The 19,478-nt window shown below is 40.3% G+C and overlaps 1 protein-coding gene across 1 annotated transcript in view; it reads left to right on the top strand.

The window, feature by feature from the left end:
- The window catches only part of garem (GRB2 associated, regulator of MAPK1), a 317,331-nt gene that overhangs the window by 94,046 nt on the left and 203,807 nt on the right, over window positions 1-19,478 (top strand). Inside the window, exon 2 of the mRNA XM_028803470.2 lies at window positions 9,259-9,399. Within this exon, the coding sequence (XP_028659303.1) occupies window positions 9,259-9,399 (141 nt within the window). The remainder of the gene's footprint in view (window positions 1-9,258; window positions 9,400-19,478) is intronic.

Here is a 19,478-nt window from a genome sequence, read left to right as displayed (position 1 = left end):
AATCAACACCATTCATAAACTTCTACAAACGTTTATGAATAATAATATTCGCTTTGGAGAAAAGGTACTTTTATTAGGAGGAGATTTTAGACAGTGCTTAGCTATTCTTCCACATGCCATGCGCTCAGCTATTGTTCAGTGCACCTTAAAATACGCAGACAATTGGCATTGCTTTCAAAAGATACAGTTAGTAAAAAAGATACAATGTCCAGAACCAGATCATAACAATTGCTTATTACAACTGGGAGATGGTACACTCACCAATACAGATGGACTTCACCCACATATTATTTCAATTCATCAAGCCTTTATCTGCGACGACTTAGTTACAGACAGATTTGGAACAGCAATCTCATTAGACCAAATGCCCCTTTTAACAAAACGCACTATATTATGACCAAAAAATATTAATGTGGAAAACATAAATACCCAAGTCATTCCATTACTTCCTGGAGAGACACAACTCTTTCTAAGCTCTGACAAACTTGACTCTGATCACAACAATAACCATCTTCATTGACATTACAAGTTCTGACCTGGAATTACCTTTTACACTTAAACGGCGTGTACAAAGAAATTTTCCAATAAACCTTTACACTGTGCCACACACTTTATTGTTTGCTTTCTATTTGCATCATCTACACCTTCACACTATTCTATATCTCATTCATACATCACGCTCTTTGTCATTCCCAACACCAGGGGTTGGCGAGCGAAGCGAGCAGGGGGCGGAGCCCCCTAGTACAATTAGATAATACTTCAGAACGTTAGCACAGTTTAGACACAAACACACCATTCAACCCAAAAAACTTGCTAGTCCCATTCACCTAAATACAGCGAAATAACACTGAGTCAATACTTGAAGTTCTTCCAAGTCCTGCTGTCCACCTCCATTACTCGGTCACCTGTTCAATGTCTCTGGTTCTTTATGTTAAGAAAAAATACTTGAATGCAGAGTCTACAATTATTGGTTAATTATATGGATATTAGAAATGGCTGATACAGGTTGAGTATCCTTAATCTGTAATGTGTGGGGCCGGAAGTATTTCAGATTTCATTTATTTTGGATTTTGGAATATATGCATATACATAATGAGATATCCTGGGCACACACGTGATCAAGTAGGGAAGTGCAACCAAACCAGCTAAATAATGACTAACGCACACAATAATTCATGTCACTGAGTCATTATTATAATGTGTGTTAATGTGACAAACTTATTACACCTCAAAAGTGGTGAATGTGGTATAGACTCTATTGTATTTCCCTTTGTAGTTCCTTTTAAAGATGGCCAATGCTGGGTATTTGCACCAAAGAACTTTTTTGGTTATTCATCAGTTTAAATCGGCTATCTGTTGTCATGTGTCAGGGACACTGCTCAACAGGTCGGCTACAGTATATCCTAGCAAGCCATCACTCCATCATGCCCACAATGCTGGAAACCATTAACTTGCAAGGTGCTACATTCACTTTCATATTGTGTGGGGTTACATATATAAAACATTACATTTTTTTATCAGCATAAAAAGGCAATTTGCAGCAGTGTGTGGTTTTTACTAATGTAATCGGAGCATTTGAACAGCACTCATATTGTAATAAGGGCACTTAGTGAGAGTGAAGCTGCTTTAGTTACTTGTAAGCAGTGACATTCTATTAATGCACAAGTCAGCTGCGATGTCAGTTTTGAGGTTTGTTGACATATGGACATTCACAAAAAGATTGTTATTTATAAACAGAAATTGCGTATAAATGTGCCTACACCAAATTTTATAATAATTAAATATGGATGATGTTTAATTACATATATAACAAAGTGGAAAATTAATTTGTTTAATATGAATAAATATAATTTTAAATATGCTAATTATATTCTTATTAATATGTAGATAAGTAGTAGAGTATAGTGATTAATTGGAATGAGTGGGTTCAGAAAATGGATGAATGGTGAAATTCTTTTTGGAATGATTAATTCTAAGGATAATTATACTTAGGTGATGCTTAATTGTAATGGTTAATGGTATTAACTGCTTTATTAAGTAAATAATTGTAATTGTACATTGCCTAATTGTATTTTTAATTGGAATGTGCGGGTTTGGAATATGGATGTACATTTCACAAAAAGTGTTTTTAAAGAACTCACCATTTATGAGTACATGCCTCTTTTAAGTGCACCATCTGTTAACATTTACCTCTGAAAGTGTAAGAAAAAATAACTTGTAACAAATAAGGTGGAGTGTAACTTGTAAAAATTTCTTGTTAAGTAAACATTTATGAAGTGATATCACTGAAACACTCAAGTCTTACTGGCTCGAGTGATCAAATCAAGAAAGGCTGTCGGTCCTGATGGAGTGACAGGACAGGTACTAAAAGAATGTGCAGATCAACTCTCTGGGGTCATCACAAAGATCTTCAGTCTCTCCCTGTCAAAATCCATCATTCCATCTTGCCTGAAGTCTATCATAATCATTCTGCTGCCAAAAAGAACTGTCATGAGCAGTCTCAATGATTACCGTCTGGTGGTACTCACTCCAGTTATTATGAAGTGCTTTGAACAACTGGTCCTACGACACATCAAAGCCACCCTTCCAATTACCAAGGATCCACACCATTATGCTTTTAGAGCAAACGGGTCCAGAGATGATGCCATCTCCACAGCCTTGCCTACTGCACTCTCCCATCTTGAGCAGCTGGGGAGTTATGTGAGGATGCTCTTTGGAGACTTCAGTTTTGGCTTTTAAAACAGTTATCCCAGGTAAACTGGTCACAAAACTTGCTGGCTTGGGACTTTCACAATATGTCTGCCACTGGATCAAAGATTTTCTGACTAACCTCACATGGTTAGATTAGGCCTGTACTTCTCCTCCACCCTCACACTCAACACCAGTGTCCCACAAGGCTGTGTGCTGAGCCCTCTTCTATATGCATTCTATACCTATGACTGTGTACCCTGTCATTCCACCAACACCATCACTAAGTTTGCTGATGACACGACTGTGATTAGACTACTTTCAGGAGGAGATGAGACAGCCTATAGGAATGAGGTCCAAAGACTGACTGCATGGTGCACTGAGAACAACCTCACCCTGAATTCTACCAAAACAAAAGAACTTATAATAGACATCTGAAGGCTCAAACCACAATTAAATATACATCAATGGAGGTTGTGTGGAAAGAGTTCCTGCCTTCATGCTTCTGGGTATACACGTTGCAGAATATCTCTCCTGGTCCATAAACGCCACAGTGGCAGTCAAGAAGGCACAGCAGAGGCTCAGAAAAAACCACCTGAAGGAGAAGCTGCTGGTGTCCTTTTACCGCTGCTCCACTGAGAGTGTGCTGTCATACTGCATTTCTACGTGGTATGCCAGCAGCTCATTGGCAGACAGGAGAGCCCCTCAAAGGATCATAAACTCTGTGCAGAAAATTATTGGCTGCACATTACCCTCTTTGGGGGAACTCTTCACTTCTCACTGCCTCAACAGAGCAGCCAACATCATGAAAGACCCTTCCCACCCTGGACATCACTTTGAGTTGCAGCCCCCTGGCAGGCAGTTTAGGTTCATCCAATTGCAGACTAACAGATTTAATAACAGTTTCTACCCCAGTGCCATACAAGAACTGAATACTACTAAACACTTATAATGACTGACAATGACCAACATAACAACAGTCTCTCTTGCAATGCAAGTACTTGTTCACAGTCTTTGCAAGTTATTGTTTCACTCAATTCAATGTGCAATATACCTCAGAGCAATATTTAGTTATGCTATTGCAATGTATTGTATTGTATTGCAACATAATTATGTCCATTATATGTGAATGCACCTTTAGGATTACGGCAATTTCATTGTACTAAATGCAACAACAATAAAAGGAATCTGAATCTGATTCAGCCCATTACCATGCAATCGAACTTACTTTAATCAGGAAACATCAAATTTCATACCTCCTGGCATGTAAGAGGTACCATCTGGAGGCTGGTCCGGCTATGGTGTCAGTCTGTGTTGGCAATGCCTCTCCCATCTGCTGTGTGGCTGCCTTCCAAGGCCTAAAGATGTCAGTTTGGCCAAAGGCTGCAATAGTGATAAAGTACACAGAAGACCAAAAGTGAAATTAAATCAGAATGAGTCCTAGTAAAATGTTAAACATGATAACCACAACAAAAGACCCCACAATGACACAGTGTTTAACATTCTGTACCATTCACTGTCTGTATTAAGCTTGCATGAGTTCTCTGAGCCTGGGCCACTTCCCTTTTATTATTGTAGCTTGCACCCACATGTAACAAGGTGTACGTTATGTCGCTCTGAAATGGCCTTGTGTAAGTACACCTTGTGACAGAGAGGCATCCCGAGCAGTCGTGGCTGGGATCATGTGACAAGACAGCCTTTAGCTTCACCTTTGACTTCTTCCTTCTCCAGCTATCTGCTGCTAATTAAACTCTGTTCCATCTATCCATTCATTTCATGAATGTGCCTTTTCTCACAAGATGGTAGAGCCAAGAAAAACTCGTTTGTCACCATTTCTTACTTGCCAGTTTCATCATGCAGTTTTTGGGAAGAAGACACAGAAATTATACAATAAGTAAAAATGAGGAGAATGTGCACATTCCAAAGAGACTGTGTCTAGACCAGGGTATGTACCTGGGTTCGTGGAGTGGTAATGCAGCAGCTTTATCCTGTTTGAAAGTTTACCACCTGATGCTCCCTTTTCCACCTCCGTTTGTCTAGCAGTTCATTAGACAGCTACAAAATGAACTTTAAGTGCAAATTTTTGGTAACAAGTTTAGATGCAAGATACCTTTATATTCACTGTACAGTGCAATGACATATCATTTGGAGCAAGCCTATAGATGCCTTAGATAAAAGTATATAAGAGTAAGCAAACAAACTATGAGAAGCATGGTTACTATTAGCAGTTCCAAATATGCATAGAGTAAGCATAAACAGAGAAATAATAAATGAAGTCACAGTGAAGATTACCATCAATGCAGTGGTCATGAGTTCCACGTGAGTCATGTATAAGTTTGTGACTATGTTCTGTTCAGTCACTGGTGGTTTGTGCATTATAGGAAGGTGCAGTAGAGTGTTGTACCATGTTAGCCATAGATTGATACAGGAGAAAGTAGGGTTAAATGACCCCTTTTATTGGCTAACTAAATAGATTGCAAATGCAAGCTATTCGGGGCAGCTAAGGACCCTTCATCAGGGAAGGAGCAGTGATCACTGTGCATTTAATAGGCTGATTGCTTTGGGGTAAAAGCTGTTCTTCAGCCTGGTAGTGCGGGCATGCAGGGCTCTGAAGCGCCTGCCAGAGGGCAGAGGAATAAAAATGCTATAGCCAGGGTAGGTTGGATCTCTGCAGATGTTCTTTGCTTTTCTCCTGCAGCGGGTAGTGAAGATATCTTCCAAAGATGGTAACTGAGTACCAGTAATCTCTGAGCCGTTTGATGATATGCTGGAGGGTCTTCCTGTTCTCAGAAATGCAGCCAGAGCACCACGCTGTAATGTAGTACGCGATGACAGACTCTATGGTGCATCAGTAGAAGTTAACCAGTAGCTGTAGTGGGAAATTTTTACAGCAGTGTTAAGAATCACTTAGGGCTCTACAGTGTGTTTAAAATGTGTAAATCCATTGTAGTCTCAGAGCTGAAATTTCAATCTTATTACAATACTTTCTACTGTACTATGTACAAAGAAATTTAAAAAAAAATACAGAAATTTATTATAAACTGAATGGGAAATTAACTATAAGAGGAGCCCACAGAATGACTTTTTACTGAATACAGTGTGAAATGTAATGACTTAAAGGATAAGCTCTACACTCTTTAAAATCAAAGTTACTTCTTCACAATCATTTTTATATGTATTTGCCAGGCAACATTGTGTTCTAAAGTTAATTGCTTTTTATACATGTATAAAAATATCTGCACTTTTGCCTTACTTCATAGTTTGTGGGGCATTAGGGTTAAGGTTAGGGTTAAATGGTTTGAGAAATGGACGTATCTGGTACGTTTTTAAGCTTTTCCCCTGTGTCCCATACCTTCCATTGTAATGGGTCAGCGCGGGTAAGATATTTATTTTAAATTTATAGAAAGTGTTTAACTTTGAACACAATTTTGCATGGCAAATGCATGCGTATCATGTTTGTGAAGAAATAACATTGAAAAACATTACAAGAAAAAGTTCAGTTTATATAATAATAATGTTTATTATGTTCTTAATTGTATGGAAAAGGGTCCTTAGTTAAAAAAAAGAGTGCCGTTGTGCTGACAGCCCTCTGTATATAAACGCACTTAAGCTTAAACTGCACATTAAGCGCTTGTTGGACAGGAGCACTGATTAGTGTGACAAGTATAAATCTGTCATCAGCTGCTTGTTATATTTCTGCATGGCAGACCTCGGTCATAAATTTGAGTGTAGAATGATATCGACCTATTGAATACCTTTTATAATATGAATGTTTCAGACTGATTTTATTCTGCTGTGTGCATAAGGATTTGCTGAAGAGGGGAAACAGAGCACTACTGTGTAATCAGCAGGCCTTCAGTACTGTATATAATATTTTATTTTGTGAATTTCCTGTGCTTCTGCTGGCTATCCTTTTGGTGAATTTGTTCAAAAGCTTATCATGTGGTCCTTTAGTCATGCAGTGCTGGAGTAAAAACAAGTAAGCTATGCATGTCTCAAACAGCGTTTTAATTTATAAAAATCATAAAACAGCATATACTGTGCAGCCCTGCCTTATGCAAATTAAAGTTATGCAATTTCAGCCTCATATAAACCAGCAGAGGAATATAAAACAGGAACAGAATGTAAAGTTTAACACCAGGGCACTTTTGTTCTTCTGTGCTGGATGAAGAAGGGAGATGCCGTGCCTGCCTTGATGTCTCACTGTGGTGCACAGTGGCAGTCCTGCCATACTCGTTCTGTCTCATTCACCCCAGTTTGCAGCGGCATGAGAACGAGTGACACATAATACACAAATATAAAAACAACTGTACTGGATTTTGTGTTCTTTCATAAGGCATGTTTGATAAAATACATAGGCTATATAAATGACTTCACTAGCAAAGTGATTTGTCACTGACCATCAGTTAAGGGATACATTTAGGGACCACATGGTGACACTGTCTTTCTGCTCTTGTTGCTAAGTACGTGGAGCTTTAATTTTACTCTTGGTGGTTAACAAATGCAAAATGTGTGGATGTTTTGCTAAAGTGTTATTAAGAGTTACTTCCTGAAACCCCTGCATTGAATGTCAACAAGAAAGATGCAATTCCCACAATGCTGTGAGTTTGAATTAAAGATCTGCCTCTGTCCCTCATTCATTGAACAAGAGCCCTGTCTTCAATTCAGCGATTTTAATAAAAGTTTAATGAAAGTTTTTTTTTTTTTTTGCCTTGAAAATGTAGTCAGATTTACATCTTCTTGAGTCAGATTTTCATCCTCTTTTCATCTTCAGATTTTCATCTTCTTTCATTGCCACGTGCACTACAATTGTCAAAGGGTCGCTCTGTCACTCTGCCTTGCTTGCACTTACCGCCCTGACTTTTTTTTTTATTGTTCCCTCACTCAGTGCCTCTGGATTGGCAGACCGGGGTGGTGGTCCCTCTCTTTAAGAAGGGGGATCGGAGGGTGTGTTCCAACTACAGAGGGATCACACTCCTCAGCCTCCCTGGAAAAGTCTATTCAGGGGTCCTAGAGAGGAGGGTCTGTCAGATAGTCGAACCTCAGATTCAGGAGGAACAGTGTGGTTTTCGTCCTGGTCGTGGCACAGTGGACCAGCTCTACACCCTTAGCAGAGTCCTGGAGGGTGCATGGGAGTTTGCCCAACCAGTCTACATGTGTTTTGTGGACTTGGAAAAGGCATTCGACCGTGTCCCTTGGGGAATCCTGTGGGGGGTGCTCCGAGAGTGTGGGGTACCGGACCCCCTGATAAGGGCTGTTCGGTCCCCGTACAACTGGTGTCAGAGCTTGGTCCGCATTGCCGCCAGTAAGTCAAACCTGTTTCCAGTGAGAGTTGGACTCCGCCAAGGCTGCCCTTTGTCACCGATTCTGTTCATAACTTTTAAGGCCAGAATTTCTAGGCACAGCCAGGGCGTTGAGGGGGTCCGGTTTGGTGGGCTCAGGATTGGTTCACTGCTTTTTGCAGATGATGTTGTCCTGTTTGCTTCATCAGGCCGTGATCTTCAGCTCTCTCTGGATCGGTTTGCAGCTGAGTGTGAAGTGGCTGGGATGGGAATCAGCACCTCCAAATCCGAGGCCATGGTCCTCAGCCGGAAAAGGATGGAGTGCCCTCTCAGGGTTGGGAGCGAGATCCTGCCCCAAGTGGAGGAGTTCAAGTATCTCAGGGTCTTGTTCACGAGTGAGGGAAGAATGGAGCGTGAGATCGACAGGCGGATCGGTGCAGCGTCCGCAGTGATGAGGGTTCTGCATCAGTCTGTCATGGTGAAAAAGGAGCTGAGCCGTAAGGCAAAGCTCTCAATTTACAAGTTGATCTATGTTCCTACCCTCACCTGTGGTCATGAGCTGTGGGTAGTGACTGAAAGAACGAGATTGCGAATACAAGCGGCTGAAATGAGTTTCCTCCGCAGTGTGTCTGGGTTTTCCCTTAAAGATAGGGTGAGAAGCTCAGTCATCCGGGAGGGGCTCAGAGTAGAGCCGCTGCTCCTCTGCATCGAGAGGAGTCAGATGAGGTGGCTCGGGCATCTGATCAGGATGCCTCCTGGACACCTCCCTGGTGAGGTGTTCCGGGCATGACTAACCGGGAGGAGGCCCCAGGGAAGACCCAGGACACACTGGAGGGACTATGTCTCCTGGCTGAACTGGGAACGCCTTGGGATTCTCCATGAAGAGCTAGAAGAAGTGGCCGGGGAGAGGGAAGTCTGGGCATCTCTGCTCAAGCTGCTGCCCCAGCGACCCGATCTCGGATAAGCGGAAGAGGATGGAGGATGTTCCCTTACTTACCACCCTGTTACCCCACAGGTTGAGAACTACTGCACCATGCTGTTGTTCCCTGTTGCTGAATTTAATTTTATATAATTCTGTCTATTATATGTTACTATTATCATACTTACAGCTGTAACACCATAACAGATTCCTAGCAGTAATGTTTCATTATTTCAATAAGTAAATATAAATTTTACAGATACCATTATACAGCACAGAGAAACCTTTGCTACTATTTAGGATTCATTAAATAAGCATTATACTCTATACATGTTTGCAACACTAAAGCTAAAACTTTTCTCTTCACAGGGGAATCAGTTGAAGGGCTGAGAGAGAATGACTATATCTTACTTCACTCCTGTCGGCAGTGGACGACCATCACTGCCCATAGTCTTGAAGAGGGTCATTACGTCATTGGGCCAAAAATAGAAATCCCAGTGCATTATGGAGGTAAGTCTCCAAGAAAAAAAAAAATGAAATGATGAAATGGCAGTGGACTGACTCATAGAGCAAAGCAATTCTCACTTCTGAGTTGGGTCGTTTTTTGCCAAGATGTATTTTTCTTGAGTGCTTTTTGAAATGTGTATTTGGAGAGGGAAAAAAAACTGGAAAAAGGATTTTGTTATTTACATGAACAAGCAATACAGAGTGCAGATGTAGTGATAACTGAGTCACTTGTAGGTATCAGGATTGTGCAGATATGCTTTTTCTCAAGTTCTGCTTTATTTAACCTGATGTGAGCTTAATGTGTTAATGTTGTTAGACGTGACATGACCTTTTGTAACTAACCTATCTTTTGTACTTACTTGCCATGTTCATATCCTGATTTAGTTATACTGTGTTTGCATACTTTTAACACACTTTATAAATCTGATTTTGATATAAAACAAACAGTGGAATGCTGTCAAGATACAGTGCTATAGGATAGCTGGTGGTGTGCCTGTGAGAGATTTTTTTTTTTATTATTTCACCTTATACATTTTCTTGTATTAGGAATTTGTTAGTTTTCACATACCCCTTGGGGTCAGGGTCAGCCATTGTACAGCACCCCTGGAGCAATTACAAGTTAAGGGTCTTGCTCAAGGGCCCAACAGAGTAGGATCTCCTTTGGTAGTGCTGGGGATTCGAACCGGCAACCTTCTGGATACCACCACAGATCCTTAGCCTCAGAGCCACCACTCCACCCTAAATGAGATGTACAGACAGAGACAAATGGCAATAGGCGGTATGAGAGGCGCTATAAAATAAATGGACTTAATTGATGCTGTATAAATGATAGTTATGAAAGGTGCTATATATTAGTTATATGAAAAGGCACTATATATTAGTTAGTTATTAAGTCAGTATTTTATTGAACTCTGAGGGATTTATTTATCAGGTTAGCATCGAGTGATCTCTGACATATCCTGGATCAGTTCACAGCCAAGTGTAATGCAGTCAGTATGAGAACTGTGATCTCCAGAGAGCATTTCGGTTCAGGTTTGGTGGGATGCAGTCAAATCTGCAGTGGGGTTTTAATCACGATTCAGCATAGATGAAATTGTCTGACAGATTAGTGGAGAGGTAGCAGTACTGTGTGTGCTGGTCCTAGTGGTGGTAGTGGTGCAGAAGCAGGAGCTACTATATGTACTTGGGTGAACCTTTCATTTTACTCCTTAATCTCCACCTGTATCCTCACCAATGAGAATGGTGAATTGACTTTGAATAAGTGCACAAATAGTGAAAAGTGTGGATTGGCATCCCAAAGACCTAGGAACCAGGCCAGGACCTTTACTGAAGTGTTCGAGATAAGCCCTTGCACAAGGCAGCCTGACCCCAAGCTCCACAGACAGGCTTCATCCTCTGGCCCAAGTACAGAGTCCCAAAGAATCTTTCTAAATAAACTAGCTGTGTAGGCCATTGCTGTAAAAAGCCTGGGGTCCTAGAAACTATTGAAATCATCAGAAAAAAAAATTGAAATGCAGAGAATTCAGGTAATTGAAAAGAACTAATCTGGGCATCTCTCTCCTAGGAGGATTTGTTTTGCTGACTTGCTTGCATCGCTTATGCATTAGCGGCTAAGCAACTTTGCCTGTTTTTCTTCTGAGGTTTCGTTTTGCCGACATGATCGCCTCGCTTGTGTATCCTCGGAGGTGGAGCCCTCACCCCGACTCCACCTCTCACTTCTGGGCCGGACAGACAGACACACTTAGACGTTTATATGTAAGATAAGGAATTTATTTTAGATATGACAAAAAAAAGAGAACAAATTGGAAAAATGGCAATCTAAGGGCAAAAATGTTTTGCCTAAAAGGTTTTCTAAAGCAACCAAGTCCAAATCTGAAATCCAGAGACAGAAGCAGAAAAATTCAATACTCACAGACATACACATGCTTCAACAGACAATGAACCTCTGCTAGGACCATCTTTTCCTCTTCAATATAAAGGCTGAGGGTGGTTGCACTTCTTGAGATAACCCATAAAATACAAAGAATGCATTCAGACTTACATACACCATACAAAAATACTAAATAGTAAATAAGCATAATAATATTAACAGAAATAATATAAAGACAAAAAACATATAAAGCTCTGCTTGAGCATAACGCACAGAGTACAAAGTTCATTGTCTGTGATCGATGAAGGAGCTCATCAATTTGGAGAAGCCTCAAGATTAGAACATCTCATTCTCTCGAGCTGGTTGAGGTGTTTTGAGCATTTATGTAAAGACCTCTGACACACTTGTGAGAGCACTGGAATTAGGTGTGTGCTGAAGGTGCTCCACAGGCCGAATTAGGGTATAAGTCATTGTAGCAGCAGTCGTCGAACTGTCCTAACTGTTCATAACAGCCAGCTGCTTAGCCAGTTAGCCAGTCTCCTTTTGTTTATTGTTGCTTCCAGAGTGTCCAGTGTAGCGACCAGAACAGAGGCAGCTTTCCTGATTGGCTTGTCAAGTCATTTGTCTACCGCAATAACATTTCACTTTGTAAAAGAGTGCAGTAGAGTCATGATTTCCATTTGTTTTGGAATATTCTTTTTTCTTCTACTGTAGTATTTTGAAGTTTACTGTTTTATATTTTGTTTGTTTGTTAACGTGCTGCTGTAACTGTATGATGTTTATAAGACCCAAAGAACATTCTTGGGTTCCCTACAAAAATTTGACCTTCATCTTTTTCATTTGCAGCTTACTTTGACTGCAGAGTCAGCACTTTGGGAGGAGCGTACCGTGTTAATCTCTCGTCGTTTTTGGTCTTGCTATGGGGCACTGAAGTGCTATTTATCTTTGTTGTGTTTTAGGTTTATATTCTGCACCTTGTTGATGATGGCTTTCTGTTGTGTTGCGTTTTGCCTCAGTGGTCATTTTTGTTCTTACTGTGGAGCCTGTATGCAGGTGTAAATTGACGACATGCCAGACGTCTTGTTTATTTTGTCTGAACTTTACATAAAACAAAAGAAAGATTCTTTACAGGAAGAACTAAAGGTGTGGTTTTTGATTTAGAATCACAGCCCCTCTTGACTATGATTTCAGGTTCTGCTGAATTACGAATGCACTTCTGACTTCTGCTGGTTACGATTTCTGCTTTTTGTGTTCAAACCTGCACCACTTCTGTGGTCGCAAAACTGATTGAAAATTTGTACAAATGTCATCGTATTCTCATCTTGTTCACAGACTTCCTTAATCCATTTCAGGGTTACAGTGAGCATTTCCTGGAAGTTCTGGGTGCAAGACAGTAAACAGCCATCAATAGTGTGCCAGTCCATCAAAGATATTTAGTTTATTTAGTTTCATATTTTTTAAACCTCAAAATGTATTGTATTTACATTGTTTTTCCTAAGTTTCCATCCAGTAACGGCATCTACCAAATAAATAATTGTAATATCCGTCTTTAATAATTATAATAATTCATTAGATTTTCATAGTTCTTTTCTAACCTACACAAAATGCTTTACATAGACAGTGGGGAACCACTTCAACCACCACCACCACCACCACCAATGAGTAGCATCCACGTGAATGAGGTGACGGCAGCCATTGAGGTGCCAGATGTTGATGAGGTGAGAGAGAGAGAGATAGTTAGCCAAATAATGTGCAGGAAATGATTAGGGGGGGGCACAATGACCAGACTGTGGTGGGCAGTTCAGCCAAGACATCAAGAAACACCCTACTGTCTTTGAAAGATGCCCAGGGATCTTTTATGACCTCAGAGAGTCAGGACCTCGCTTTTTTATGTCTCATCTGAAGCATGGTGGCATTTTTACAGCACAGTGTCCCCCTTACTGCACTGGGGCATTGGGATCCACACACAGGCCTCAGGGTAAGCGGCCCCTGCTGGCCTCACCAGCACCTCTTCAGCAGCAGCCCAGTTTAGGATAATAGTCATGTAAGAGTAATGATCAGGTGTTGTCCAAGACTTCTTTCATTTACAGAAGCTCTTAATTCTACAGTTTGAGGACATTTCACGGTAAGTACCGTGCTGAGTGTTGCATAACGCTCTTCACTGAGTGCTGGCTTAGAGCACGGTAACATGTTTGAATCTAAAACACAAATTAGTAATTTTCCAGATTACTTGATATACACATTCAGTAAATACTGATTTGGATTAGTATACCGTAAAATTACAACAGAGCAAGGCCATGGTAGACATTGACCAAGCAATCTTCTGGTTTTTAATCCTGCTCCTTAACTACATTGGCACACTACCTGCCTTAACCAGCCTTTTTCAGGAAAAATGTACTTGCTGTGTTTCTTTTGATACCCGTTCTCAGTTCAAACACTGCTGCACACTCGACTTCCTTTGTGTGGAAAAGAATTCTGTGCTTAAAAGTGACCTGCATGGAGGGACAACACAGCCCTCAGTTTGCCACAATGAACTCATTAACCAAGAAGTATAAAAATACAGCATGAAATCTTTTAAGGTGTGGCAGATTTTCCAAGCAACTCCCACGCTTGCCGCCCTTCTCTATTTGTTATGTTTCTACTTTGGTAGCCAAAGTTCATATTTCCAAGCTGTCTGCTTGATATGATTTTGCTCATTTGAATCTGTTATATTACTAAGTAATTACTTTCAGGTTACATACAGTGTATATGGTTTTTACATCTTGTTGTATTATTTTAGTGTGTTTGTAGTGCCAACATGAACACATAGTCCACAGATCCTTTCAAATTAATTACTTAAAAAAACAGAAGAAAGACTGCCTTTAAAAGTATTCACCCATTTGAATCAATATTTGGCAGAGGGTTCTTTGCCTCAAATTCCAGCCAGGAATTGTTCAGGATAAGAGCCTACCAGTCTCTACATGTTTTAGGCAACAAAGGCACGATGGCCTTCCATTTCCTTTTAATGAGTATCAAAGTTCTTGCTTATAAGCTGAAACACAAAGTGTTCCTGAGGTCCCCATCATTACACTCTGACTGCTAGCAAGCAGAAATGCAGCTGATTTCCAGGAATGCAACATGCAGCTGTGATGAATGAACCGTGGCGTCAGGAAAATTTAAACCAAATAATCAGGGCCCGAGAGCGTGTGTGCTTGGAATGGGCGCGGGTGTGTTCAAGATGGTACCACTCCGGGGTTAAACGTGGCACCTTACCGATCTGCTCGCTTTTGCACGTGAGTGAACGCGATCAGCCGGGCACCCCCAATCATCCCCGGAGCACACCCACGCCAGATAGGAGCCTGCACACTACTGGGAACCAGTTATATATTTAAAATAAATTCTGCTGCACGCCACGGACCACTTATCACAGCAGCAATGTGGCATGTAATATCAGGCACATTAGCATTTGGGTGAGTACAGGCTCACCATCTATATATATAAAATCCCTATGTGCGTCCAGGTGTCCGTGTGTGGGTGTCTTCTGGTGAAGTGCGCATGCGCGGGGCACGGTGCGACTCGCGATATTACTGTCAGAGAAAGTTAGAGACGTTTTACAGAAATACAAACCAGTATTACTGCGAGAGGAAATTAAAGGTACACAATACAGTGACGGATATTACAGCCACATACAAGCCAGCATTACTGTCAGAGGAGATTAAAGGCATATTACCGACGCGTACGCCTGTATTACCGCCAGAGAAAATTAAAGGTATATTACGGACGTACAAGCCAGCGGACGTACAAGACGGTATCCTTCAATAAGGGCGCGCACAAAAAGGTGAGCTTCAAAAGTGCGACCTCAATTGAGCGCGGCGAATAAAGGCGTTCGTAGATAATTTAGTTCAAATGGCTCTGGAATATGTGAAGAGCAACAAAGGTGCAGATCTTTATTTACGCGCGTACAAGGCAGTATTACTGTCACAGAAAATTAGACACACAATACACGGCGGCAGCCCACGAAGAACGGTCAGCTCAGCAAGTAAACATCAACAAAAGAAAGGCTGAAAGAAAGAAAAATACGACCAACAAAAAGAATGAGGTCAAAGTCCCTTGCCATTTAATATAGACTGGTCCTACTAATGTTTATGCACTACTGTTCTAGCGCCCGTTATTGTAACGGGCCAAATGACTAGTCTTTATATAATACACTACTGTGGCTGTTCGTTTGTCTATCCAGGATTTTAAATCACCTGTAGCTTGCAAACCATTTGAACTATCGACTTGAAATTTGGTACACATATACTACATGACTTCTACTATCAGCTTTTGCTGTGATGATTGACCTCTAAGGTTATTCCTCTTTTTATTTTTATCTAATTTTATTGTAGAATCAACTCTCGGCAGCAGCCAGCAGGGCAGCGTACGGGTGCCGTTCTCATGCCTACCACCTTCGCAGTCACTTCCCATACCTCTTCACATCTTAAGTCATTCTTGAGGCAGTTTGAAGACTTAAGTGCCAGCTTAAGTGAAAAATTAAGGAAAACATACTAAGTAATTGCAACACAAACACTAACTTAATCAGTTTTAACACAAAAAGATGCAGACGAAAGAAGACAAGAAGTGGGTCGCTAAGGTGGAGAAAAGAAGAGCTGCTCAGGAAGCAGCAAGCGCATCAACCTCTGAGCAAACAAATGCTAAAACATACAGAGAAAGAGGATGAGAACTAGGAATGCTCAAGTCAAGTGTATTGACTGCACATTATCATGCAGTGTGTCATTACTGGTCTAATATAATGCCATGACAAGGTATGACGAGTTTCAAGTTTGGACGCCTCCTACTATATTAAGCAAACAGCAGAAGTGCAATGGCAACATCTTCAGACCACCGATTATCAATTTATCTTCAGTTCCTCCCCATTCTGACAGTACGCATCTAGCCACAGTATTTCTTCGTCCATTTTTATTTGCATAATATGTCTGGCTCCTTTACTTTAGATGGAGTCCATTGCTGAATAGCATTTTTCGACTCTAGTAGCACTTTCTCAAATGGATTGATGCCCTAACATTGATTTTTCCTTTTCCCTTAAATTCCCTCCACTAGTGCGTCAGCTGTATATTTTGCAGTTATTGTTCTACTGGCAGGTTAATATTTTCCCAGAGAGCAAACTGCTCCTTATTTTCCTCCAGGATATCTCCATGCTTTACAGCATCTATTTTAAGAATTTTACTTAATGATTTGGCCATAAAGGTCAATATGGGTCTTGTCAGACCTTATAATTTAGTTCCATTCAGTCTCAAAATCCCCCTGATTCATCTGATGCCAGAATTTTTCCCCAATAATGATATTTATTTTGTCACTCTCTTATGAAGCAGCCTTGCAATTATTTGTACAGCGTAAAAGAAACAGGCAAAGAAAATGTAAGGAACTGGAGCCCCAAGTGGCAAAACCCTGTTTAATGAGTTATTCATGTCAGGCAAAAGTGAAAAGAGACTCAAGTCCGCACCCATGCAGCCGTCAGCACATCTCTGTCAATACAATTTCAGTGGAGACTGGAGAGCAGAACTTAGCTGGAGCTGCTGGTCTTTGTCCCAGTTGGATACTTCTTAACTGTGGATACTCCCTAATTGAATTACAGATATCTGCAAATAGATCTAATCAAGATTTCTTGAATGCAGTTAAGATATCTAAAGTAGATCTCAAAATATCTTAAAAGGACGCACCATTTCTTTTAGGATATCTCAAAATGAGTTGAGACACAAAGTGTGTCCAAAGTTTATTGTAAGGGAGCAGAAAATAAAGACCAGCAGAAGGTTGCCCAAAAGTGAATTGTAGTCGAGTAAAGCAAAGGGTTGGAATTGGGAGATCAGAAAAATACAGGAATAAAAACAAAAAGGATCATGGCATAATCAGAAGTAAGGAGCAAAACAGAGTTGAAACCAGAAGAAACCAACCTAGCACTGGGGCCTAGTGGAGTTAGAAACTAACTATAATACTAAAGCGCTTTGACACGCAGGGATAGTGCATATCACAAGGAGAGTGACTGTCACATTTTCTTTACTTCCATGACGTCATTGATGCAGCTATCATGGTCATGTGATGCTTGCAAATGGCATTGTGAAAATATAAAATAAACTTGGATGAATCAAGTTAAAAATTGAGAATACAGTAAATCATAGAAATTGAATCCACATGTGAAAAACACACTTAATAAATAAAATAATATGCAAAACAATGTGTTAATATAATAAGATGCATTTCAAGATACCTAAAATTCAATTCAAGGCATCTTAAAATAAGCTTCTGTGCATTTGTAGATTTCTCACTCAGATACAGAAGTAAATCTGTGGACATTCTGAGAGATCTGGAATGCAATGCATTTTAAAATATATATCATGTAAAAAATTTGCAAATGCATTTTGAAATATTTCAAATTATTCTCAATAAATCTTTGTTATTTTGAGATATCTTGAAATGCATTGTAGATACTGTATCTGAAAATGGACAGGAAGCTATTTTAAGATATCTGGGAATTTATTTCAATAGATATCTAAAAATCCATAGGAAGGCTTATTAAAAGAATCGGAACGTTCACAGGAAGTGATTTTGAGATACAGTTGACCCTTGACTTACAAACTCAATTTGTTTGCGAGGGCTGGTTGTAACTCAAGTTGGTTGTAAGTCAAGACTATTTTTCCCATAAGAAATAATGGAAATGCCCTTAATGTGTTCCGAACCGCCCACAGCAACACTTACTTAACTTTTTTTAATAGAAAAGGGTTGTATAATGTGCATAATTTACCAAAAACACCAATAATTTTTCTAATGTACTAACCAAAAAGTTATAAAAAGTGCCTAGCCTACCAGAAACAACAATTTCATACTGTACTCAATATTTAAGTTGACATCTTTGGCTTGCAGGAAGGAATGAGGAGGAGAATGAAATGGAAGGTGGTTATTATTTGGAAGGAGTTTCCTTATACAAATTTTTCTTTGTAAAATTGTCGAGATGGTGGATTTTGACATGCTGTACATATTAGCGAGATCGGTCACACGAACCCCACTCTCATATTTCTACACAATTTCCTTCTTCGTTTCGATTGTGATCGCTTTCTTTACCTTCGTTACCTTCGCTTTCTTCCTTAGCAATTATCGAAATAAATTATATAAAGCACTGCACTGACCAAAATTATGTCCACAAACACATGGATCTGGGCTCCGACTGACGCTTACAAACGCTCTCGGCTGTTTGTTTACAATCGCACAAGCGGATACACGTGACCGCAAGATGTTGGTCGTAATTCAAAACAAAAATTTTGGTCATAAAGCAAGTTGTTCGCATGTCAGGCCGGTCGTATATCAAGGGTCGACTGTATCTTAAATGAATTTCAGATATTGTATTTCTTCATTTCGAGACATTCCTTGGTAGATTTGCTTCTGTGCTTCAGCTCATTGTCATGTTGAAGGGTCCTTTTATGGTTCTGCTTCAGCTTTTGGACAGATGGTCTCATATTCTCCTGAAGTACACTTTGGTGGTGCAGAATTCATAGCTGATTTGATGACAGCCAGCTACCCAGACCCTGAGAGAGCAAAGCAATCCTACACAATAGCATTTCCACCACCATGCTTCCCAGTTTGTAGGAAGTTCTTCTCCTGAAATGGTGTCTTTGGGTTTTGCCAAACTTGTCTAACGTTACTATGGCCAAAAAACTCTATGTTTTATTCCCCTGTCCAGAGCACATTGTTCCAGAATAGCCCAGTCTTTGCCTAGATGTTCAGTGGCAAATTGCTCTAATGTTTTTTTGGACATCAAAGGCTTTTGCCTGGCACACCTTGCATGCAGGTCAAATTTGTGCCATCTCTTTCTGACTGAGGATGCATGCACTTTGACAGCAACGTTTATAAGAGTTACCTAAAGATCTCACGATGAAATGTAGGGTTTCTTGTGGATCATTGTGTTTAGTGTGAAACAGTAAGCCCTTCAACATAGTATGCTGAGATGGCCAGTTCTGGACAGATTAGCAGTTGTTTGAAATCTACACCACTTGTAGATGATTTTCCTTTCAGTGCACTGAATGATTTCAGATAATTTGGCAATCTTTGTAAATCCTTTGCCAGACTCATAGGCATTCCCAAGCCTTAGAGAGCTCTTTTGATCTTGGCACGATGATGCCATACACATCAATGGCAAAGAGAACACCAGCCACTAGAACTCTACAGTTTAAATAAGACGAGC

Source organism: Erpetoichthys calabaricus, chromosome 6 (genome assembly GCF_900747795.2).
Source record: "Erpetoichthys calabaricus chromosome 6, fErpCal1.3, whole genome shotgun sequence".
Classification (NCBI taxonomy): domain Eukaryota; kingdom Metazoa; phylum Chordata; class Cladistia; order Polypteriformes; family Polypteridae; genus Erpetoichthys; species Erpetoichthys calabaricus.
Note: the sequence above shows the minus strand (reverse complement) of the source record. Positions and strands in the feature narration are given on the sequence as shown.